General features: G+C 40.7%; 1 protein-coding gene and 1 long non-coding RNA gene across 3 annotated transcripts in view; both read right to left on the minus strand.

The window, feature by feature from the left end:
• The window catches only part of LOC147573394 (uncharacterized), a 40,555-nt gene extending 28,333 nt beyond the window's left edge, over positions 1-12,222 (minus strand). The window contains exons 1-2 of the long non-coding RNA XR_015244713.1: positions 12,004-12,222; positions 7,721-7,791 (exon numbers count right to left, since the gene is read on the minus strand). This is a non-coding gene — a long non-coding RNA (uncharacterized LOC147573394). The remainder of the gene's footprint in view (positions 1-7,720; positions 7,792-12,003) is intronic.
• A 2,011-nt stretch (positions 12,223-14,233) lies between these two features.
• Positions 14,234-24,790, minus strand: TAT (tyrosine aminotransferase). Of its 2 annotated transcripts, XM_086688997.1 has the most exons (12): positions 24,665-24,790; positions 23,829-24,075; positions 23,571-23,675; positions 21,253-21,320; positions 20,001-20,159; positions 19,662-19,800; positions 19,042-19,094; positions 18,096-18,248; positions 17,372-17,500; positions 16,947-17,030; positions 16,272-16,370; positions 14,234-15,427 (listed from the first exon to the last, which is right to left on the minus strand). In XM_086688997.1, the coding sequence occupies exons 2-12, from the start codon at positions 24,061-24,063 to the stop codon at positions 15,287-15,289; spliced, it is 1,365 nt and encodes a 454-aa protein (XP_086545123.1). In that variant the 5' UTR covers positions 24,064-24,075; positions 24,665-24,790; the 3' UTR covers positions 14,234-15,286. The 2 variants fall into 2 exon arrangements, with proteins under 2 accessions (XP_086545123.1, XP_025776517.2); XM_025920732.2 differs by lacking the exon at positions 24,665-24,790 and having other exon boundaries at positions 23,829-24,093.
• Positions 24,791-25,205: the final 415 nt, after the last annotated feature.

A 25,205-nucleotide genomic window follows, 5' to 3' on the forward strand; every position in this document is an offset into this window, starting at 1 on the left:
AATCTCATCTGGATTCTTTGCAGAAATTGACAAGCTGATCCTAAAATATTGTGGAAAAAAAGTCCCAATTTCAAAACTTACTACAAAGCAATAGTAATTAAGACAATATGGTCCTAGTATAAAGACAAATAGATCAATGAAATAGCCAAAAAATGAACCTTTGCATATATTGTCAAATAATCTTTGACAAGCATGCCAAGACCACTCAATGGGGAAAGAATAGTCTTTTCAACAAATGGTGCTAGGACAATTAGATATCCATATGTAAAAGAAAGAAGCTGGACTCCTACCTCACACCATATACAAAAATTAACTCAAATGAATCATAGGCCTGTATGTAAGAGTTAAGACTATTAGAAGAAAACATAAAAGTCAATCTTCATGATCTTTGGTTGGGCAATAGTTTCTTAGATATGACATCAAAAGCACCAGAAACTAAAGAAAAAGAGATGAGTTGGACTTAACCAAAATTAAAAACTTCTATATTCAGGGTACCTGGGTGGCTCAGTTGGTTGAGCGTCCAACTACAGCTCAGATCATGATCTCACGGTTCATGGGTCTGAGCCCCACATCAGGTTCTATGCTGACAGCTCAGAGCCTGAAGCCTGTTTCAGATTCTGTGTCTCCCTCTATCTCTGCCCCTCACTTGCTCATGCTCTGTCTCTCTCTGTCTCAAAAATAAATAAACATTTAAAACAATTTTTTAAAGAACTTCTATGCTCAAAGGACACCATCAAGAAAATGAAAAGATAACCCACAGAATGGGACAAAACATCTGCAAATTATATATCTGAAAAGGAAACTGTATCCAGAATACACACTTCAACAATAAAAAGAAGAAGAATCCAATTTTAAAATGGGCAAAGGAGGAGAATAGACATTTCTCCAAAGAAGATATACAAATAGCCAATACGCACACGAAAAGATGTTTAAAATCATTATTCACTAGGGAATTGCAAATCAAAACCACAATGAGATACCCACTATGATGGCTAAAGTCAAAAAGACATAATAAATGTTTTGCAGTTCCTCGAAAGGTTAAACAGAGTCACCATGTGACCTAGCAATTCCATTCATAGGTATATGCTCAAGGAAAATGAAAACACATACCCACATAAAAACTTGTACATGAATGTTTATAGCAACATTATTGATAATATCCAAAAAGTGGAAACAACCCAGATGTTCATCTGGGTTCACTAACCAATGAATGGATACATCTGGATACATCAACCAATGAATGGTAGTATATATACATATATATATATATATATAGAGAGAGAGAGAGAGAGAGAGAGAGAGAGAGAGAGAATACATACATATATAGTGTAATGTTCTGCCATAAAAAAGAATGAAGTACGGATACAATACTACAGCATGGATGAGCCTTGAAAACATCATGCTAAAGACATCATGAAAAAAACAAAACACTAAAGACCATACATTGTATGATTCCATTTACATGAAATGTCCAGAACAGGCAAATTAATGCAGACAGAAAATAGATTAGGACTAGGATAGCCTAGGACTGGGGGGTGAGAATGGGGTATGAAGGTAGAAAGTGAATATTAATGGGTATGGGATTTCTTTTGGGCGTGATAAAAAATGTTTTAAAATTGATGGTGGTAATGGTCACACAATTCTGTGAATATACTAAAAACCACAGAATTGTATACTTTAAATGGATGAATTGTATATGAATTACACCTCAATAAAGCCATTCAAACAAACAAAAGAGAAACCTCCAGGGGTTTCCCAGTCCACACAGTTCCTCTCCATTCATTCATTCCTATACATGCTCTTTCTATCAATTTTCTGGCCTTTGTACTTGTGGTTTCTACTTGGAACATTTTACCCCAAATTATCTGAAGCTGATCTTCTCATTACTTAGTCTCAACATTATTTAGAATCCTCCTTAGACACACTTTCCCACAAGTCTCTCCCCCTTCAATTATTTCTTCTCTATTCTGTCAAGAGTTAAAAAAATAGTTAAAAATATTTAACTATAAAAAGAGTTAAAAAATAGTTAAAGTGACTCAGATATTTAGCCAATGTGTGTCAGGTAGCCCCTCAAAATGATGTTAACTCCCTGAGCTGAAGCAGGATTGGAATTCTTATATATAAGGCACAGAGGAGGGGCATATGGTTATGATACTGCCCCAGGTGCCATTTTTCTTTGTCGGTAACGGCTGCCATTTGCAGCTGGAATGAGTGGGTTATGTTGGGGTTTTCATGCCTCTTTCTCATGATTGTTGGTGCAATCTTACTTCAGTAGCTTTTGAAACAGTTCTTTTGAGAGCTATCTTTGTAAGCCCTGTGAGTCACCTCCTGCTAGTTAAGCTTCAGGGGAAGGGGAGGTAGAAAGGGGGAAAAAGAGGAAAGCAGAGGAGAGAGAGAAGAAAAGAAGGAAAGGAGGTAAAGATTAAACAAAGAAAACTGGGGTCTTTTTTCATTCTTTCACAATTCTTTATAACACTTCTCAGTACCTACAGGTGTCTTAGTTATTTGCATGTTTATTTTCTGTCTTCCTTCTTCGGGTAGGATGTTTCTGCCTTGTTTGTCTGCATAGCAGATGCTCAATAAATACCTTATGGCTGACTGGCCAAATTCCACAACAACATGCTAAATCCAGGACGAAAGCATGAACAAACTGTTCTGACACTCTCTAACCACTCCTCTCATTTCTCCTCTCATTTCTAACTTCTAAGGCAGCTATGGGCCGAGTCTCCATCACCTGGGTGCTTTTCAAAGTTACAAATTCTTGGGCTGCACTTCCACAGACTGGTTCATCTGTGCTTTTAACTGCATATCTCTTGCCTAGAGAGACAAATATATGTACAAAAGGTGAGATCAAAATTTGTCTAACAGTCTGTCCAGTGCTTCCACCTGGGGATCTGTGTGTTAAGAAAAAGAAGAGAGGCTGAAAAAAATAAAACTGGGCGGTTCAGTCAGTTGAGCGTCTGACTCTTGGTTTTGGCTCACGTCATGATCTCGTGGGTTCGTGGGTTTGAGCCATGCACTGGGCTCTGCGCTGGCAGTGTGAAGTCTGCTTGGGATTCTCTCTCTCTCTCCCTCTCTCTCTGCCCCTCCTCCACTCACAGTCTCTGTATCTGTCAAATAAATAAACTTAAAAAATAAAAGATGTAATTCCAAAGCTTTGAATATGGTTTGGTTCTTAAATGACATTAACAGATTATTTTTAATTTTGTTAAATGTTATAATGGTACCATGGTTGTGTTGTATGTGTGTATAAATATATGTACGTATAAGTATACATACATATATACATAATCTCTATTAATGATGTAGCATGCTAAAGTACCTATGGATGAATTTACATATCTCGGATTTGCTTTAAAATGCACCAGCAAAGAAAAGGAGGAAACGAATTGGCAAATTGGTGGTAATTTTGGGAACAGGGTGATGAATACATTAAGATTCATTATACTACTCTCTCCACTTTTCTGTATGTTTGAAAGTTTCATAATAAAATATTCTTTAAACAATAGTCTCAAATTAGTGATAACTACCAGTCCCACCAAGAGGCGCTTGTGGTAGGAAAGTATAGTCGCAAATGTTGTCTATTTGCCCCAAAGTGAAAACTGAAGAGGAATGGGTAAGAAGTAAGGTTTATGGGCCAGACTCTTTGGGTACATTTCTTCATGGAATCCCCCCTTCACAACTCTGTTAGGTTAATGCCACCTTAACTGTGTGATTGAATTCAGCATCACTAATCATGGGACAAACTGGTATTGCATGCCTCCTGGTGGAGTGTATTAGGAAGTACCCATCATCACTGACATGGTCCTCTTGCCAAAAAAAAAAAAAAAAAAAAAAAAAAAATGTTTAACCAGAATCTAATCATGAGGCAGCAATCAAGCACTGAACATGGATATTCTGCCAGACAATGGGCCTGGACTCTTCAAAACTGTCAACATCATAAAAGGCAAACTTTTTAAAAATTTTGAAGTTTATTTATTTTTTTTAGTAATCTCTACACTCAACATGAGGCTCAAAACTTGGACCCTGAGATCAAGAGTCACATGCTCCTCTGACTGAGCCAGCCAAGCGTCCTAAAGACCAACATTTTTTTTTTTTCAACGTTTATTTATTTTTGGGACAGAGAGAGACAGAGCATGAACGGGGGAAGGGCAGAGAGACAGAGAGACACAGAATCGGAAACAGGCTCCAGGCTCTGAGCCATCAGCCCAGAGCCTGACGCGGGGCTCGAACTCACGGACCGTGAGATCGTGACCTGGCTGAAGTCGGACGCTTAACCGACTGCGCCACCCAGGCGCCCCAAGACCAACATTTTTTTAAAGACAAGTGCACTGCTTTCAATTAAAGAAGACTAAAGAGATAGGACATCAAAATGAAATGGATGAACTTCGATTGGATGGGGAATATTAGATACTTTCAAAATGGAAAAAAAAGACATTTTCAAAATGGACAATGTATTAGATAATATTTTTGAAAAAAAATTAATGTAGTGAGTGTAACCAAAAAAAACCAGACCAAAACCAAAACAAACAAACAAACAAAAACAAAAACAACAAAAAACCAACCAACCTTATGAAGTAAGGGGTAACCCTCTTTTAGAGACTGGGAACTAAGGTTCAGGGAAACAAAGGGACTTGCCCAAGAATCCACAGCTGGCAAATGGCAGAGACCAGACAGGCCCAGATCACCCTGCCTCCAGAGCATAAGCTCTTGGCTGGTGGGTGCTTCTTCCTCTGCAGCATCCCCCAAAGATTAAGAGACAGGACTGTGATCTACAATAACTCCAAGGGGATGGTCATACCTAAAGGTAGTAAAGAGGCACCATTCACTCTTGTCACAGCACTGGCAGTAACTCATTCATTCAGAATTTAATTGCTGTTTGAAGTGATCAGCAAAAACCGGTAGTCCCTAGACTCAGGTTGCTTACAGCCTAATGAAGGAGACGAAGGTTACTCAAATGTTGAAACCACTCAAGGGAATATATAATAACAAAAGGAGGTAAGAACAATGAGGAAAAGAAAGCTGACCAAAGCTGAGGGTCAACAGAAGACTTCTATGAGTTGTACTTTGAAAAATGAATAGAGGTTAATGATACAGACAGAGGGAAGAGTGTGAACAAAAGGCCTATGGCAAGAGGGAAAAGGACTTTGCAGCAGGAAAACCCCCAAAGCTAGCAGGTGCCTAGTGTAAGGTGAAAATGGAGGAAAGTAGACAGAGTCAGACAATGCAGGACCCTGAAGGCTATGCAAGCCCCCCCGCCTTTTTTGGTCACATTCACTACATTTAGTATTTTTTCAAATTATTGTCCATTGTCCATTTTGAAAGATTCTTTTTTATTAAAAGTTTCTAATTTTGTTGAATTTTGAAAGCAATGGAAAGTTACTATTTAGGCAGGTGACAAAATCTGACTTCAAATTTAAAAACAAACAAACAAAAGAAACACTTTAATTGCAATGTTGAGAGGACGGCTGGGCAGAATAGAGGTCATTAAGAGACTGTAGTAGCCAGTGATAATTTGGATTAGAGTGAGCAGTCTATAGGGATGGAAGTGGTCAGATCTAAGGGGTATTGGGAGTAAATGGGCAAATGCAAGTGAAGGAGGTGTTGAAGATGACTCTTCGGTTTCTAGCTTGGGCAGCTGGAGATGCCATTTCCTGAGAGACGGAACAGTGAACAAAGGCCAGATTTGGAAGATATGAGTGATATGAAGAATTGGTGGTACTTTTTACACCTCCAAGTGGATGGTAGGAGGGAGTTGGATGTGCAAGTCAGAAGTTCAGAAGTCTAGACTAGGGATGTACATCAGGGAATCAATCATCAACTTATGGTTACTGAAATATGGATAAGATGGCGTCAGAAAGGGAGGAGTTAGCAGATGAGAACCCCTGGGATTGGATGGTTCCTTTTTTTTTTTTTTGATCTTTTTTTTTAATGTTTATTTATTTATTTTAATGTTTATTTATTTTTGAGAGAGAGAGACAGAGCATGAACAGGGGAGGGTCAGAGAGAGGGAGACACAGAATCTGAAACAGGCTCCAGGCTCTGAGCTGTCAGCACAGAGCCCGACACAGGGCTCGAACTCACAGACTGCGAGATCATGACCTAAGCCGAAGTCGGCTACTTAACCGACTGAGCCACCCAGGCGTCCCTAATGTTTATTTATTTTTAAGACACAGAGAGAGAGACAGAGTGCGAGCAGGGGAGGGGGAGAGAGAGAGAGAGAGAGAGAGAGAGAGAGAACTCAAAGCAGGCCCCAGGCTCTGAGCTGTCAGCACAGAGCACAATGTGGGGTTAGAACGCACAGACTATGATATCATGACCTGAGCTGAAGTCGGACGCTTAGCCGACTGAGCTACCCGGGCACCCCATCAAGCTCCTTTTAATAGACATCTCTGCCATCTTCAGTTCAAGGCTTCTAGGAAGACACTGGTCCAGTATTCATAAAAGGATTGCTGAAACAATGCTGAGGGCCTGTGAGGCTGGAGACCATGTACCAATGGCACCAATTTACCTTTTTATGTATGTAGGTATTTATTTATTTTTATTTTATTTATTTTTATTTAATTTTTTTTTTTTTAATTTACATCCATGTTAGCATATACAAAGATTTCAGGAGTAGATTCCTTAATGCCCCTTACCCATTTAGCCCATCCCCCCTCCCACAACCCCCCCAGTAACCCTCTGTTTGTTCTCCATATTTAAGAGTTTCTTATGTTTTGTCTCTCTCTGTTTTTATATTATTTTGCTTCCCTTCCCTTATGTTCATCTGTTTTGTCTCTTAAAGTCCTCATATGAGTGAATTCATATGATTTTTGTCTTTCTCTGACTGACTAATTTCACTTACCATAATACCCTCCAGTTCCATCCACGTCGTTGCAAATGGCAACATTTCATTCTTTTTGATTGCCAAGTAATACTCCATTGTATATATATATACCACATCTTCTCTATCCATTCATCCATCGATGGACATTTGGGCTCTTTCCATACTTTGGCTATTGTGGATAGTGCTGCTATAAACATTGGGGTACATGTGTCCTTTCAAAACAGCATACCTGTACCCTTGGACAAATACCTAGTAGTGCAATTGCTGGGTCGGAGGGTAGTTCTATTTTTAGTTTTTTGAGGAACCTCCACACTGTTTTCCAGAGTGGCTGCACCAGCTTGCATTCCCACACTAGAAATTTCTTATTCTTCCCAGTGTGGAAGCGCAACTGATGTTTTGCCCTGTTTCTATAATAAAATACCAGAATCAAGAAAAAACACTTTGTATCCTAAGATGAAACAACAATGATGAAGTCACCCCAATCTAGTTCCAGTTCCTAAGAAAATGTTTACTTTCATTTTTTTTAATGTTTATTTCTTTATTGAGAGAGAGACAGAGAGAGAGAGAGAATCCCAAGCAGGCTCTGCACTGCCAGAGCAGAGCCAGACGCACGGCTTGATGTCACAAATGGAGAGATCATGCCCTGAACTGAGGTCAAGAGTGAGACACTTAACCAACTGAGTCACCCAGGTGTCCCTCTACAACAGCAAGAAAAATTTTAAAACTAAGTAATACCTAGTGTGGACTCCCTAATAAAAAATGGTGCTATACTTTTTAGAATGCTAATGTCTAAAATAATGTCACAATCTTTGTGGATATGGTTAACATGAGCAAAAGTTACTATTTCTCATCATGAACAGATAAATGAAGGTGGTAATTTCGTGGGCTTCTTACCTTTCTTAAAATTCCTTTAAATGCCAAACAAATATTTGAATTGATCTTCCTGAAATCTGATTTCTTTGTACCTTTAAAAAAGGAAAACAGTGTATGGAAATACAATTCACATACTGCAAACTTCACCCATTTAAGTGTAAAATTTAATGGTTTTTACTGTATTCAAAGTTATGCAACCATTAACACAATCAATTTGAGAACATTTTTATCCCCTCACCCAAAAAACCCTGTACCTGTAAGTATGCACTTTCTACCTTCCACCCCCCATATTACACCCTCACCCTCAACTCCACGCAACACTAATTTATTTTGTCTCTATGAGTTTGGCTATCCAGTACATTTGATATATATGGAATCACACAAAATATGGTCTTTTTCACTGGATTCTTTCACTTAGCACAGCATTTTCAAGGTTCATCCACAGTGTAGCATGCATCAGTACTTCATTCCTTTTTACTGCCAGGTAATATTCCATAGTATGGATAGATACATCACACTTTATTTGTCCATTCATCATCTGATGGATATTTGGATTGTTGCCATCTTTTGGCTGTTATGAATAATGCTGCTATGGACATTTTTTTTTTTTTAATTTTGAGAGAGAGAGAGAGAGGGAGAGAGAGCATTCGAGCAGGGAAGGGCAGAGAGGGAGAGAGAGAGAATGCCAAGCAGGCTCCACACTGTCAGCACAGAGCCTGCTGCAGGGGTCCAACTCATAAACCGTGAGATCATGACCTGAGCTGAAACCGAGAGTCAGATGCTTAACCTACTGAGCCACCCAGGCGTCCCCCATCTTAACCATTTCTAAGTGTAAGTGCACAGTTCACAAATGTTCACTTTATTCACATTGTTGTAAAACAAATGACCAGAACTTTTTCATTTTGCAAATATGAAACTCTATACCCACTAAACAATAAACCTTCTTCCCCCCCACACCCATGCCTGGTAACCACCATTCTACTTTCTGTTTCTATGAAAGTGACTACGTTAGATACCTCCTATACTTGGCATCATGATACATTTTTGTCATTTTGTTACTAGCTTATTTCACTTAACATAATATTCTCAAGGTTGATCCATGTTATAGCATTTCCTTTTTTGAGGCTGAATAGTATTCCACTGTATGTATACACCACACTTTGTTTAGCCATTCACCCATCAGTGAACATTTGGATTGCTTCCACTGCTCGACTCTTGTGAATAATGCTGCTATGAACATACATTTGCAGACCCTGCTTTCAATTCTTTGGGATATATACCCAGAAGTAGTACTGCTGGACCATATGGTAGTTCAATTTTTAGTTTTCTGAGGAAGTGCTTTAATATTTTCCATGGTGGCTGTACCATCTTAAATTCTCACCAACAGTGAACAACAGTTCCAATTTCTTCAAACCTTTCAACACTTCTCTTTCTTTTTTCTTTCTTTCCTCCCTTCCCTTCTCTTTCTTCCTTCCTTTTTTCCTCCTTCCTTCCTTCCTTTCTTCCTTCCCTTCTCCCTTCCTTCCTTCCTTCCTTCCCTTCTCCCTTCCTTCCTTCCTTCCATAGTAATCATCCTAATGGGCATGAGGTGATATCTCACTGTTGCTTTGTTTTGAATTTCTCTGATGATTGGTGAGCATCTTTTCACCTTTCATCTCCTTGGTTAGGTTTATTCCCAAGTATTTTATTCTTTTTGATACTATTGTAAATGAAATTAGTTTCTTTTTTTTTAAATTTTTTTTAATGTTTTATTTATTTTTGAGACAGGGAGAGACAGAGCATGAACAGGGGACGGTCAGAGAGAGGGAGACACAGAATCTGAAACAGGCTCCAGGCTCCGAGCTGTCAGCACAGAGCCCGACGCGGGGCTCGAACCCACGGACCGCGAGATCATGACCTGAGCCGAAGTCAGATGCTTAACCGACTGAGCCACCCAGGCGCCCCGAAATTAGTTTCTTAATGTCCTTTTTAGATTGTTGTTAGCGTATAGAAACACAACTGCTTTTTGTGGGTTGATTTGCTATGCAACTTTGCTGAATTCAGTTGTTGGTTCTAGTAGGTATAGGTATTTTTTTGTGTGATTTTACTTTTTTCATATTTATTTTTTTGAAGTATAGTTGATATGTTTTAGTAGTTTTCTTATGGAATATTTAGGGTTTTCTACATATAAGATCATGTCATGTAATAATAGAGATAATTTTACTGCTTCCTTCCTAATTTAGATGTCTTTTATTTCTTTTTCTTGCCTATTTGCTTTGGCTAGGACTTCCAATATGATGTAAATAGAATTGGTGAGAGTAGGCATCCTTGGAAAAGCTTTCAGCCTTTTACCATTGAGTATGATGTTAGCTATGGGCTTTTCATAGATGGCCTTTATTAGTTTGATATCATTTCCTTCTATTTCTAGCTTGAGTGTTTTTGTCATGAAAGAGTATAGAATCTTGTCAAATGCTTTGTCTGCATCAACAGAAACAATTGTGCTGTTTTGCCCTTTATTAAATTTTTAATTTAATTTTAATTTTTTTTTCGAGAGAGAGACAGAGCATGAATGGGGGAGGGTCAGAGAAAGAGGGAGACACAGAATCTGAAGCAGGGTCCAGGTTCTGATCTGTCAACACAGAGCCCAACATGGATCTTGAACTCACAAACTGTGAGATCATGACCTGAGCTGAAGTCGGATGTTTAACCGACTGAGCCACCCAGGCGCCACCCCCTTCTCTCTTTTTTTTTTTTTTTTTTTTTTTTTAGAGAGACAGTGTGCATGAGCCAGGAAGAGAGGCAGAGAGAATCTTAAGCAGGCTCCATGCTCAACATGGATCCTGACACAGGGCTCCATCCCACGACCCTGGGATCATGACATAAGCCAAAATCAAGAGTCTGACACTCAAGTGACTGAGCCACTCAGGCACCCCTCATGATTTATTTTGTTGTGGTTGTGTATTACACTGATTGGTTTTCATATGTTGAACCATTCTTGAGTTCCAGGAATAAATCCTACTTGGTCATGGTGTATAATCCTTTTTTTTTTTTTTTTTTTTTTTTTTTCAACGTTTATTTATTTTGGGGACAGAGAGAGACAGAGCATGAACGGGGGAGGGGCAGAGAGAGAGGGAGACACAGAATCGGAAACAGGCTCCAGGCTCTGAGGCATCAGCCCAGAGCCTGACGCGGGGCTCGAACTCCCGGACCGCGAGATCGTGACCTGGCTGAAGTCGGACGCTTAACCGACTGCGCCACCCAGGCACCCCGGTGTATAATCCTTTTAATGTGCTGTTGAATTTGGACTAAGTTCAGGCTCATCTTCTCTGTATTGTTCCAATTTTAGTATACATGCTGCCAAAGCAAAAAACTCCTGTGGCTTTATTTTTCAAATGGGGCATAAAGTGGGGCACCTGAGTGGCTCAGTCACTTGAGCATCTCACTCTTGATTTAGCCTCAGGTTATGATCTCACAATTGTGAGACTGAGCCCTGCATTGGGCTCCTCACTGAGAGAGGAGTCTGCCTGAGATTCTCTCTCTCTCTCTCCTTCTGCCCCCCTCCTTTGCTCCCACTCTCTCTTAGATAAATAAATAAATAAATAAGGCATAATGTACTTTGAATTACATAATGTACTTTGCATTTCAATTACCAAATGAGTCAATGTCTCAAAGAGCAAGAATTCTTTTCCATGCCTGAAACGCTGACAAAAATTAACACTTGCTAGTTCTTCTCCTTGTTTCCTTTGCAGAAGTAGCATCGCATCCTACATAATATACCTCAATTGTAACGTCAGAAAGTGACTGCCTCTTTGGAAGATGCTGTTTAACAATCTGACCCACAAAGAGCATCCAGATTTGTAGATTCTAGGACACCCTATGAAACTTGTTGGTCAACATACCCAAACTGTTTAAAACAAATGAGAGTATGAATTAGATGTACTGGGAACTCAGTTCTCCAATGGATTCAATAATTCGACTTTTAGGGTACTTAAAATACAGCCCCTCCTCAAAATAATAATAATATAACATTACGTAACATAAAATACAGCCCCTACTGTAGTAATGTGCGGAGTGTGCGGAACATAGCGGTGGATTCATTTATCCGGCTGAGTAGGGATCCAAACATATATGCCAGGTACCAGGGACTCTGAAGGACACAATTCTTTGGAGAAAAGTTCCAGGGACCACACTTTTGTTGTCAGTTGACAACAGCTACTGGGAATTTCTGCTTCTGTTTCACAACTCATCGGACTGGCTGGGATTGGCCCAGAGCTGGGAAAAGAAATAAATGTACAATTCACTTATTTAACAGGTATTTACAATACCTAGGGATGATGTGTCAGCTTCCGAGAAGCCTCCTGCCAGGTGCGGCCAGGACAGGGGGTAAAGGGGGAAGAGAATCTCTCCACAGGGCGCGGGTCCGGGAAAGACGCGAAAGGAGGAAACAAAACCGAGGCCCGACGTTGGGAATAAAACCGGCATCTGAGGAAGGGATCCACCCTTGCCGACCTCTCAGGGATCTGGGCCTGCGCCCTGAGCGGCCCTTCGTGCCTCGCTCCGCCCCCCGACGGCGCATGCGCCTGGAGCAGCGTGGCGCTCGCGCTCGCGCTCGCAACAGCGCCTACGCAGCCAGGTGTTTCTCCTCCCCACTCCGTTCCTACCCAGCTGTCTGGGAGTTGTTGGCAACTAGAGACTGGGGTGGGACGTGGAGTGACTCCTGGTCTGTGATACTGGCCAGTTACCCTATAGGCGGTGCTCTGGCCTAGAAAGAAAGGTGAAATCACAGACTTTCTAACGCATTCACCTGCCACTGCCATCGCGAAGCATCTGGAAGCTGTCGGGGCGGGGGGGGGGGGGGGGGGGGGGGGACGGGAGGTGAGAATTTTAATCTTGTTTGGAAGCAACCAGGCACAGGGGTTCTTTTTATTTAGAAACACCCTGGAGGTAATGGACACCTCAGAAATATCATCCTTTGTCTTCCATAGGAAGCTGAATTATAAAGCTGCGTAATGGTTACTTTATGGGGCGCCTGGGTGGCGCAGTCAGTTAAGCGGCTGATGAGCACAGCTCAGGTCATGAACTCACTGTTCTTGAGTTACAACCTCATGTTAGGCTGTGTGCGGTGCAGGCAGTGCGAAGCCTGCTTGAGATTCTCTCTCCCTCTCTCTTCCCCTCCCTTGCTCGCTTGCTCTCTCAAAATAAATAAACTTTAAAAATTAAAAAAATAGTTACTTTGAAGAGAGGAAAGAAAAAAAGGAAACCTTCACACACACACACACACACACACGTTTACAGGAATGTTTTTGTCTTTGTTTGTATCTTTTGAAATGTGTCCAGTCTGCGGTTTTTTTTTAATGCTTGAGTATGTCCTTGACTCCTCTATCAAAATGTAGACACGAAAGAAACTCGCAAGTTTAAGAAATCTGAGTAGAATTCACTAAAGCTGGATAGAATTATATGTACGTGTTAAGATAAAACATCTTGTGTAAACCACCAAGTTTTCCTGAATATTTCTGGACAGATCTTCAGGGGATGGGGCAAAGGTGGTATAGGAAAAGAGGAACCGGACACTTTCAGAAAATTATTGGCAGTGGTGGCCTACAGGAAACAAATCTTTATTATCTCTATTGTTGTATGTTCCTTTTGGATTTGCCAAAGAAAATTAAAAGGTAAATTTTAGCGTGAACTCACTAAATGTGGGCATTTGATGTTTATTTTTGCAAAGGAAATTAAGTCAGTGTGATTGGCAGGGTTGAGACCTGAAGTTCCTCTTCCGGGTAAGGAAAATTTCTCTTAGTAATCTGTAGATTGGTTATGGTATACTCCTGCCCCCAACCTTGCAAGATAACTTCATGCTCCCTTCTGTAAGGGAAGTTTTGAGAAAAAAAATTAGTCTACTGTGCCTAAAAGGATTTGCAGACAAAAGGCGGATAATGAAAAATGTCTGACACCTCTCATTCCCTGGGTCACCTGAACCCATTCAGTTTCATTCACCAGTGAGTGGTTAGCGGATGTAGAGCATAGGAATTTGGGACCAGAGGTTGGAGTTCCAAAAAGTTGAAAGTGTAAAGTCAAAGGCCAGAGGTTTATAATGTTGCTTCTTAGTTTGTCTTATTTATTTTTTTAAAATTTTTTTTTTCAACGTTTATTTATTTTTGGGACAGAGAGAGACAGAGCATGAACGGGGGAGGGGCAGAGAGAGAGGGAGACACAGAATCAGAAGCAGGCTCCAGGCTCTGAGCCATCAGCCCAGAGTCTGACGCGGGGCTCGAACTCACGGACCGCGAGATCGTGACCTGGCTGAAGTCGGACGCTTAACCGACTGCGCCACCCAGGCGCCCCTGTCTTATTTATAAGTAGGAACCCAGAAATGAGCTCCCAAATAAAATATTTTAGGAATAGTGTTTCTTAAGTAACTCCAAATGTCAGTACATGGACAGGGAAATAAATGAAGTCTAGTGGGTAATGCATCAATCAGACTGAGCAATGAATAGGAATGAATAGCAATGAATAGGATAGGAATTCCCCACAGAGGAGAAAAACCACAGAAGAGCATACTTAGTAAAATTTATTTTTTTAAAAAAGAAGAAAAACAATAATTTATGCCCTTGGCAAAATAAAGGATCTTGTCAATATAAATGTTTCTTAGAAAACATATGAAAAGATAATATAATATACATATCAATAAATCATTATCAACCTTACAGCAAAAGCAATGATTCCATAACAATGATAAATGAGAATATTTCTGGCCCTTACACCACAGTATTTCTGGAAGGTCCTATGATTCCTCCTTTTTTTTTTTTAAATACAGATGTGCCCTCATTTTAAGAAACCCTGATGCACACATATCTAAATTTAGAAAGTCCATTGATTACCTTTACAATCAACAATTCTGATTGATTGATTTATTGATTGATATAATCTCTGAACCCAGTGTGGGGCTTGAACTCATGACCCCAAGATCAAGAGTCACATGCTCTACCAACTGAGCCAGACAGGCACCCCATACGATCAACAGTTCTTAAAAAAAAAAAATCAACGAAAATGTTTCTGTAAGGGATCTTTCAAATTAGCAAACTTTCCTAATGTGTTTAGAAAATAATTAACCAATATATGTGTCCCCAACTGCTTTCATTATAGTTCTATTGCATAAAGCGAGGTATACCTGAAGTGAAGCAGTAACAGAATTAGGCCTCAGACCTGACTGGAGAGAGTGTATTCTTATTTATAGTATGAGGAAATGGTTGGGGCACAAATTCTCTCAATCTTTTGTTTCTCTTATCATGAGCTTTTAATTTTTTTGTCTCTGGTGCTTTCTGGTAAATTTTGTTCACCAAGTACTCTCAATAAAAAAGGAGGAAGTCATATAGGAGGGGGCAGATTAATGAATGAGTGAGTCACTCCAGCAGAGCAGAGTGAGAGGACAATCTGGGATTCAGAGTGTGTATGTGGACATAGCTGGGGGAAAGCAGGAGCGATTCTGAACGCTTGACATGCTTTTGAGGCCCCTCTCCCAGTAGGGGCACCTGATTCCCCTTGAGGAACAGCAAGGCCCAGTCCAGCCTTCCCCGGATGGGACACATACTCAAGAGAACGGACTTGGGCCTATTTGTCACACTCCTCCTGGCTCCCTTCAGCACAGTGATAGTGCAGCTCGCAGAACTCCTGGATCCGGCTACAGGCCTCCAGCATCATCACTGTGGGGACTGTGATCACCACTCGGAAGAAATTCGGGTACTCAAAGCACTGCAAAAATAAGAGCCTGTTATTCTCATAGCAATTGAATCTGGTACTAAACCACCCTACGATGGCCAGGGTCCTAATCAGCAAGAAGCAGTGATGTCATTTACTCAGAGCTATCAGTTGACTCAGTTCCACTGTGAAAGGTGAAATAAAATGGGGTCACTTATGTCAAGGGGTTTTAAAATGGACCCAGAAGGCCATTAAGGAGATGGATCTTATGCACCTCTTCACCCATGAAACCATGAACTTTTGAACTGGGCCAAGCCACCAATCTCACAAGGACTCAGCCAGAGTCTTGAGACTTGCTACAGTGAGACTTCGTTTAGTGATAGCCTTAGTAACCAATTACAGTCAGCCAAGATTAGTTTTCTGCCACCAATCAATCAAAATTCTTTATAAATAGCATATACAAGCATTCCTTTTTGTCTTTAAAAACACTTAAAGGGGTGGAAGGACACTATTTGGGTCACTGCCCAGATCTGTGTTCCCCAAATTGCAATTCTGAGACACCGAATAAATGTTTTTGTTTTATTTTAGCTCCGCTTCTTTTCTTGGTTGACACCATCATTGGGGTGCTAAGTCTAGAAACAATTCATCTTAAAAGGGACTTGTGGGACAAGCCTGTTTCCCCTCACTTAAAATGTTCAGCCACAACGTTTCTTCCCGGTATGGATGGGATAATGATGAGGGAGAAACAAATTTTAAATAGACGTCATGAAACACATCAGTTTGAATCTTATCAAATGAGAATACACTTTGTTGAGGGGAAAAAAAGGCAGGCTAAAGACCAACTCAACCCGAGGCTCTAGAAACTGTTGGGAATGTCCTGAGAGACATGAACACTCACCGTTGCTGGGAGGCAGTGGACTGACTGCTCAGCAACTAACCGCTCTGTGAACTCCACATCATTCTCAAATTCTGGGAAATGTTCCATCTCAATGCCAACCTATACCAATTACAGGGAGAGGCAAACTTATCAGGAGGGAAAACAGGCCAACTCCCCATGCCAGAAACTAACATAGGGACTGCTCTAAAAAATATCTTGGAACTCTACTACTGATAACTAAGAGTTCTAACACTTAGGAGCCCATGGAATTTTTCATAGGAAAGACAGGATGTCTTTATATTAATATTTTAGTTTATTGAAGCATTCCTTCCTGGATGTTGATAAGTGAAAGCTGGAAATAGAATGTCAGTGTTTCTCTAAAAAGGCAACATTAACATTGTGAGCCGGGCAATTGTTGATTGCATGGAACTATCCCACCAATTACAAGATACTAGTGTCTCCAGTCCACAAAATGCCAATGCCCCAAGTTATTCTGGTAACAGGGGCACCTGGGTGGCTCAGTCGGGCAAGTGTCGACTTTGGCTCAGGTCAAGATCTCAGAGTGGCCTGAACAGACATTCAGAACAAGGCGATTCCTAAACTAACAGGTCCGGAGGCTTAGCTGGTTGTCTTTGTGAGTCCTGCAGACCAGCTTCTGCTTGCCTTACAGAAAATGCCTGCCACCTACATACTTACCATGAGGTACATGGCCCCAGAAGGGCGGACTGGCCGGAGTCCAGGGATGGCAGCTAGTGCGTCATAGCAAAGATCAACGTTGGACTACAAGAGGAGGCAGAAAGATGTCAAGAATCAAAATATAAGTGAAAGAAAGGCACGTCATTAAAAGTAGAGCCCACACTGGAGGCAGGGAACCTAAGTTTGCTCTGCTGGCATCAAGGGCACAGGAAGTAGGCGAGAAAAATATCCTACCACTTTTGGCCAGGAGCAGAGTGAAGTGCCAGAAATGAGAGACATGGAAGGGTGGATAGTTACACTGATGCCATCTCCTGATTTGGAGGCCCCATAATGGCACACTGCTCCAGAAACGAGGACATGTGATTCCTAACTCCACTGGCGGCATTTCCTCACTCCCAAAGTAAAAGGCTACGGGCTGCCCTTACCTTCAAGAAGCTCAGAGTGTTGTGGTAGAAGTCCTGAGGGGTGCGATGTAGGATGCTTTTCAGAGCTCCCTGGACAATGGTGCAGGGTCCCAGGATCCGCTGACTCAGTTTCACCAACCCATCTCGGATCTAAACGCCCCCAACCCGCAAACATATTATTTAGCCTTCCTTAAGCATTCCAGTTTTGGGGATTCTGGTTCTGGCCATTCTTTCCATCAGATGGTGCGTGCCTACTGGCACTCTTAGATCAGACCACTGGGGTTTGTAGCCCAGCTCTGTCACGCACATGCTGCGTGACTCAGCAAATTGTACAATGTCTCAGTGCTTCAGTTTTCTCAACCGTAAAAAGGAGATAATACTATGGCCTCCTAGAGTTGTTGGGAGGATTACAGTAAAATAATGTGTATCAAGTGCTGGCATATTGTAAGCCTGCAAACAAAATCAGGTATCATTATAGCTATTGTTTCCTTATTTGTGGTCCTAAAATTAGAAGCAATGGAACTTCTTCATAGAACCAGGTACAAGAAAACTGAGTTTTGGAGAGGAATAACTAAGTACCATCTTTACCCAGCATCTTTTGGCACCCAGAACTACAGGGCCAAGAAGAAAGAAGAAAAAACAACACTAAAACAACAAAAAAATCACCACCCAACCACTGTGCATGCAAATTAAATACACATATATATCCTAAATTAGACATACTGTATCACCTCATTGCTCTTACCTCATTGCCAAAAATGTCTCTTCGGTCATGGATGAGGATCCAGCCCAACCTCCAGCCAGGAACCAGCCAGCGCTTGGCCAGCCCTCCACAGGACAGGATGGGGACGTTGCTGCTGAGGGTGGCCAGAGGCTCAAATTTGGAACCCGAAAACACCTGAGGAGAAGAGATCCTTGCAGTTGTCTTCTGGCTTACTTTCCTCCAAATCCCATGCCTTCCAGTCTTTACCTTGTATAACTAGGAACAGGGCCTTGGATTTATGGACTCATCCTACCCTAAAGCATAACTGGGAGCCTAGGAGGCTTCAAAGGAGACTATACAGAGACATATAACCTGACATCTGGTCTGGATTAAAGGAAGCCTACGATGAGGATACTGATCCTGGCCCAGGAATATATACAACTCAACAAAGCTTGCTCTGGGGAATGAATGCTTGTTGGAATTAGACATTTAAAAATATAATAGGGGTCCACAACCCTTTACCTGAGATTCCTGGGCCCATATTTGTTGCAGAATGTAGGATTGTTTGGATTTTTGAGAAGTTTACCTGGATCATATATTATGTAACACCCCCAAGGCAGTGTGGGACGGCGCTCCTAATCAAGCATATTAACATTTCTTTCCCTTTCCTTACATTCTTGACAAATATATATATACATATATAAGTGAAATACATAGAAAATCTACAAATATCTTTACATCAAGTCAAGCCAGGTTTTTCCACCAAAGGAATTTCAAAAATCTTCAGATTTTTATAGCTTTTTGGACTTTGGAAAACTGGCTAAGAGATTGTAGAATCTATATGTACTTTTAAGAGTGTAGGGATACTGATATGCTGTACTGAAATGATTAGGAATTACTTCTGGTGTTTTTGATGCCACCTCTAAAGGTCCCATGAAGTAATTTGGAATTGAGATTATTGTAGTGATAGATCCTGCCCAAGACTTACCATGTCTCCATAGATCTCATCAGCTAAGATGGGGACACACTGCCTTGCAGCCACTAAAAATAAGAAAAAAAGGCTGAAATCATTTTTGTTGTTGTTGTTAAGTAGGCTTCATGACCAGTATGGAGCTCAATATGGGGCTTGAACCCACGACTCTGAGATCAAGACCTGAGCTGAGATCAAGAGTCGAATGCTTAACCAACTGAGCCATCTAGGGGCCCCCAGGCTGAAATCCTTTTTAATGTGAATTGCCTTAGCAATTAATATTCACCTGGACTTATTATATTTTGCATTTCATATTTATGTGTTTTGTTTTCCAATTTAAGAACTATAAATTCTTATACTCTTCCAGGATACAGAGGCTAAATATACCATTTAAGTAACCAGATATTTCAAACCTGCTCTTCCACATATGGGAATAGTGAAGAGGCAAGTGCTGCCTTTTTCTCCTTCTTGTAGGTGAGGTCTACTGCTCCAGGGGCACACTATTCACTGGAGACCCCAGTAGAGCTCCCCCACCCCCCATCCTCAGCTCGGAACTAACCCTCTTCTCATTCCAGGAAAACAGCTCAAGGATCCTATCCCCATATCTTCTCCTGTCAAATGAAGTCTGATGGACTTACCAGCCAGAATTTTCTGGAGATGACTTTTACTGTACACTGACCCACAGGGGTTTGATGGATTATTAACAATGAGACAAGCTGTCTTTTCATCAATTAGAGATTCCAGTTGTTTCAAGTCAATTTCCCAAGACTTTTCTGGCTGGGGAGAAAGAAAGGGTGAGACTAAGATGGTTCTGAAAACTTGAGGGGGAATATTCACTTAACAGTATATTCTAAATAATAAAATGTGTTTGTGGCCTCCACCACCCACTTCCAAATCTTTCTGTGCTAAGACAATTGTCATATATTTTTACAAAGCCATAATTGAACACTGGGGTCTAAAATTAAAAAGTTGTTTACCAATAAATTGTAGAGTTTGACCTCAATTCCCATTGATTCAGCCAAAGTCCTATAAAGAGAGAAACCGGGTCTTGGAACTAGGATGTTTTGTCCTGGGTTGGCCAACACAGCTAAACAAAGTTCAATAGCCTGACTGCAGCCACTAGTCAGAATGACATCCTGTGAAGAAATAAAAGGTACATTTTGTTAAGGGTTCCAACAGCAGTGGGAGAAAAGACATTGTCAGATAGGTGAGTGGGGAGCAATAATAAACTTACTTTTACAAGCTCTAAGTAAAGTAGTAAGGACTGTACTAAGCCAAAATTGGGGGAAAATGCTTATATATGTCCATATCTAAATGTTGAAAATATTGACCACTTAAAAGAAGTAAATCACTTTAACAAGTACATGTCAGCTATGACTCAGCAGACTTCCATGAGAGATCATTATGACCTTGGACTTTTTCACTTGGTTATTTGTTTACCTTCGACCAGAAATTTGAAGCCTGATTCTTCTCTGAAATACAGACTGAGGGACCTCTTATGTTAAGAAATATCAACACACACAGTAGACGACAGAGGGAGAGTGGCATTTAAACTTGTGGCCCTGCCATCGATTGAATATTCCATAGTACCTCAATCTTCCCATCTGAGTGAGCTTTTTTTTTTTTAATGTTCATTCATTTTTGAGAGATAGAGACAGAGGGTGAACGGGAGAGGACAGAGAGAGAGAGAGAGAGAATCTGAAGTAGGCTTCAGGCTCTGAGTTGTCTGCACAGAACCTGACAAGGGGCTTGAACTCATGAACCATGAGATCACGACCTGAGCCAAAGTTGGACGCTTAACCAAATGAGCCACCCAGGAGCCCCCCCATCTGAGTGGGGAAGTGAATTATGGAAGCTACAAATTTAAGAAAGAAATTTAAGAAAGATCTTATTGGTAAAATAAAAAATGTTACTTATTTGGTGTTATGAACTATTGTTTTTTAAAGTTCTTTTGCAGAGAATCAAATGTAGAGGAACCTCTGAATCCTTTGAGCCTCAAGACAAAACACCACATAAATTATATTCAACATTATCATCATACTGTAATGACATTAAATATACTCAGGGATTAAGTGGCCTCACTCTATGAGAAGTTCTCAAATTGCTAAAGGGAAATTCTTCACGCCTTTTGTTTCCCGAAACTGTTATTCCTTGTGGAACAGAGACAAGGAAAATGGGGTATAGTTTGCCCAGTATTACTTCAGAGCTGTTACCTTGGTTAAGCCCTACCTTAGCTTCCAGGGGTGCCTCGGGCCGGTGGTAATAAGAAGCAATATCCTCACGACTGGATAAGTAGCCTGAAAGAGCCGGAAGGAAGAAGCTGAAAGTTTGCATCTGGCAACTGACCACTATGCCCTAGAGTCAAAAGGACCTCAGGCTAACTCCTGCCCCTGCTTAGAGCACAAACTGTTCAGTTTAGCTCTCAGCCACTATAGATAAAGGAGTTATGTGTTACAATTTTATAATAATCTCACATGTGTAAATAATAACAAGGAGAACTTCCCAAAGTATAAAATACTCTGCACCATCTTGATTACTATGATTATGTTTTATTTTTCATAAAAAACAATATTTAGATTTTTCCTAAATCCCTTCCAGGACTATATATTTTGAAGACTTGTAATCAATGCATGTAATACATTGGGTGCCTTTTAAGTTTTTTACATTATATCATATACCTATTAGTGGTTTTGCACAAGTTTTTCTTTTAAATTCAATTCTTATACAATATTTCCAAATGTTGGCTTACAAGTTTGACGTAGGGACAGCATCATGCAGATTGGTTTGCGAAACTGCTTTTAAGAAGACTCCATTCAATTATAAAGATACAATATTTCATAATGTTCCACTTAACAGTTAGAGATAAATGTCTTGAAGTTATATAAATCAGCACTTCCTTAATTACTAATAAGGAAGAGAATTTTCCTAGATAAATGTTATGGCCTATATTTCCTTTGGCATGAAATGTTCATATCGTTTGAATATTTGTGAAGTTGAGAACTGGTTTTGGTTTTTCAGGTTGAATCTGTTCCCTAATACTTTGGGTATAAAAGTTATAAACTTGTTTTATAATCTAATTTTTGGTCTTCTTTTGTTGATTTTTGTTTTATGAAACTTTATAAAACATAAACAATCAACCTAAAAATTACGTCCCTCAGGCTCTTTGAAGTGTTTTTAAAATTCTATTTTAGCACAAAACTGGATTTGCATTCTACATTAGAAATATGTCACTATATCTTGTCATTTGCAGCAACATGGATGGATCTAGGGGGTATCACGCCAGGTGAGATAAGTTAGACTGAGAAAGACACATTCCATATGATTTCACTCATTGTGGAATCTAAAAAACCAGCAAACAAATGAACAAAGAAAAAAAGCAGAATCAGAACTATAAATACAGAGAACAAACTGATGCCTTCCAGAGGGAAGGGGGTAGGAAGATGGGCAAAATGGGTGAAGGCGAGAGGAAGATACAGCTTCCGGTTATAGAATGAGTAGGTCATGAGAATAAAAGGCACAGCATAGGGAATACAGTCAATGGTACTGTACTAGTGTTGTATGGTGACAGACGGCAGCTACCCTTGGGGTGAGCAAACATAACGTACAGAGATGTTGAATCACTGTCTACACTTGAAACTAATGTAACATTGTGTGTCAACTATATTCAAATAAAACAATATAAATAAGTTTTAAAAAGGAAAATAATATGTTGCTAGGTACATATGGAGACTGGGGGTGTGTGTGTGCAACACTGAAATAAAGTCAAAGGGTCACTTATTTTATCAGACATTTAATGTGGAAATGGTTAGTAGATGGAGACAGTTAAACCTAAATAAGAATAGGGATGGGCAAAAAGGGGTAAAGGGGCCAACTGTATGGTGATGAGCAGTAACCAGGCTTGTGGTGATCACTTTGCAGCGTATACAGTTGTATTATACAGCTGTACACCTGAAACTCCTACTGTAAAAACATCTCAATAAGAATAACTTCTTTCTGTCAGAAATAACCTTCTCTTCTTCAATGGAACAGCCCATTGTTTGTATTCTACTTCATTTTTATCTCTTTATTTAAGCTGAAACAGCTATAAATGCATTTGAATGTGATCAGAACATTCAACCACACGGTGATATTTGACCATAGTTAAAATAAGGGTTGAATGTATAGAGAAAAAGAAATGAAGCCAAGAAGCTATCTACATAGTGCAAATAAGTAAATTAATGTAGGACCTAGAGGCTAAGTAAACAGGCACCTGCAAAATCCAAGGCCTTCATATGAAAATTAGCAATGTTGGTTGAGAAATAAGTACGTGAACAGAACAAAAGAGGCAGAGCCAGTGGGCCAGAGGAAGCCAGGAAAGGAGCTGAACCCTGATGGCTGTGTTCAAGCATTCCGAGATCCTCGTCCCCAAATCCAAATGGCTATTTTATCTTAGCCTCTCCTTAGGATCTATGAATCAGGGAAGCAAAGAGAACTGCTGGAAACTTACTCCTAATAGAAGAGCACTAACAATTTGGACGCCACCAGACAGAGTCTCAGGAGAAGCTTACCAATGGAGGGGGCGTAGCCATTATACTTTCCCGAGTCTAGAGCATCTTTCATCGCTTGGGTGACTTCAGGGTCTGTAGGCAGGTTTCCAAACACAGTAGGGTCCCCTTTTCATGGAAGAGAAAAAAAGAGCCCCCAAGAGGTTACTCTTCCATGCCCAGTGCTCGGACTCCCTCTCTACTCCCATCTTCTCCAAGCAGTTGTCAGGATGGGGCTAACAGCGACGAGATCTGCCCCTCACCTGAGAGTCCCCAACTCACCAATTGACAGAGCAATCATGGTTTTGTTTGGATTAGGCTTCACCTTCATGCTGTCCACAATGGCCCGGATGGGATTGAAAGTTTTGTTGGACATGTCTGAGGGCCTCACGGACCATCTGGCCTTCCTGCCTTTCATTTTTCCTGGCACGGAGCTTCTCCCACCAAGGTTGACGTGCACATCCAGAACTGAGGGAAGGTTGCTGTTGCTGTTCATCTGAATCACATATGGGTCCATCACTAGTAAAGCCTATGGGGAAAAGGAGGTCCTTGTGACACTAAGAACAGAGCAGCATCTTGGCGGCCTATATCTGAACCTAAACGTAAGCGTGATTTCATTAGATGTCTTTCCAAACTGCTTTGTTGGCCACATTTTTCATGCTTTGCGAATAAGGGGAGTTTTAAGACTTTTTGCTGAGATGGAAAATAAAGCAAGAACCCATTTTATAATGTTAGCAAAGACCATGCACTGAATACTTATCTACTGTGAGACTACATGCAACCATAATGTCATTGAAAGTTTAACTGCTCTCAATGAGACTGAGGGGAACTGACATGAAAATCATGAAACAAAGCATATATATGTGTTGCCTCTTTTCCATGCAAAGCCTATCCAAGTGTCTCCCTAATGCTTCAATAGACTGTCTTGCCCTCTGCAAGAACCAGGAAGGACCATTCCACACTGTTAGAAATTTAGTGTTAATATTTTGTCATTAGTAAAAATAAAGCCCTATCCCACGAGCACCTTAGTGTCCTGTAGAAAAAAGAAGTCAATACACCATAAAGAAGAAAGCACACATCCCAGTTACCACCACATTAGCTGAGGCTTGAGATTTTACCTTCCAACTACAGGAGAAACTGCCCTCCCAGTAGCCAAACCTGGAAGCTCTTAGTCCTTCTTTGACAGGTCACAGTGACAATGGCCTCAGATGCAATTCTTGACTCCTGAAATAGTTTGCACAAATGGGCGTTGGGCCTGGAACTTTCCTGCTATTGGCTAGGGTGAGAACTGGGTGTCCAGCCCTCCTTTCCCTCCCCTTCCTCACTTGCTGCTTCTCACCTCTAACTCTTCCTCCACCCCCCCCCACCCCCCACCCCCCCACCATACCTGGGAGTTTGTCCTCACTTCAAACCTCTGGAATTCTCTGTGTTAACTCTTTCTGGGCACTTTGTGAGACATTTGAGAGGACTGTCAGAGGGCTTATTAGGATTACAGTTGGCAATTTTTATTAAATCTCTTTTGATACAAATAACCCATTAAAATGTTAACAGTACAGACATGTGTAAAGTAAAAAGTGAAGAGTCCTTCCTTGCACCTTGCTATCTACACACTTCATTTTCACTACCCCCAGAGTCCATACACTCTCCCCAGGGGTAGGC

The sequence above is a fragment of the Puma concolor genome, chromosome E2, assembly GCF_028749965.1.
Source record: "Puma concolor isolate L17-30 chromosome E2, mPumCon1.1.hap2, whole genome shotgun sequence".
NCBI classification, from domain to species: domain Eukaryota; kingdom Metazoa; phylum Chordata; class Mammalia; order Carnivora; family Felidae; genus Puma; species Puma concolor.

Excerpts from the sequence above, each read along its gene's own strand:
- TAT (XM_086688997.1), bottom strand. The coding sequence starts at position 24,063 with ATGGACCCATATGTGATTCAGATGAACAGCAACAGCAACCTTCCCTCA. Across the intron at positions 16,371-16,946 it reads CTGGGGCCATGTACCTCATG|GTTGGCATTGAGATGGAACA; the intron begins GTAAGTATGTAG and ends TAATTGGTATAG. Across the intron at positions 15,428-16,271 it reads TCCACTGCCTCCCAGCAACG|TGCTTTGAGTACCCGAATTT; the intron begins GTGAGTGTTCAT and ends TTATTTTTGCAG.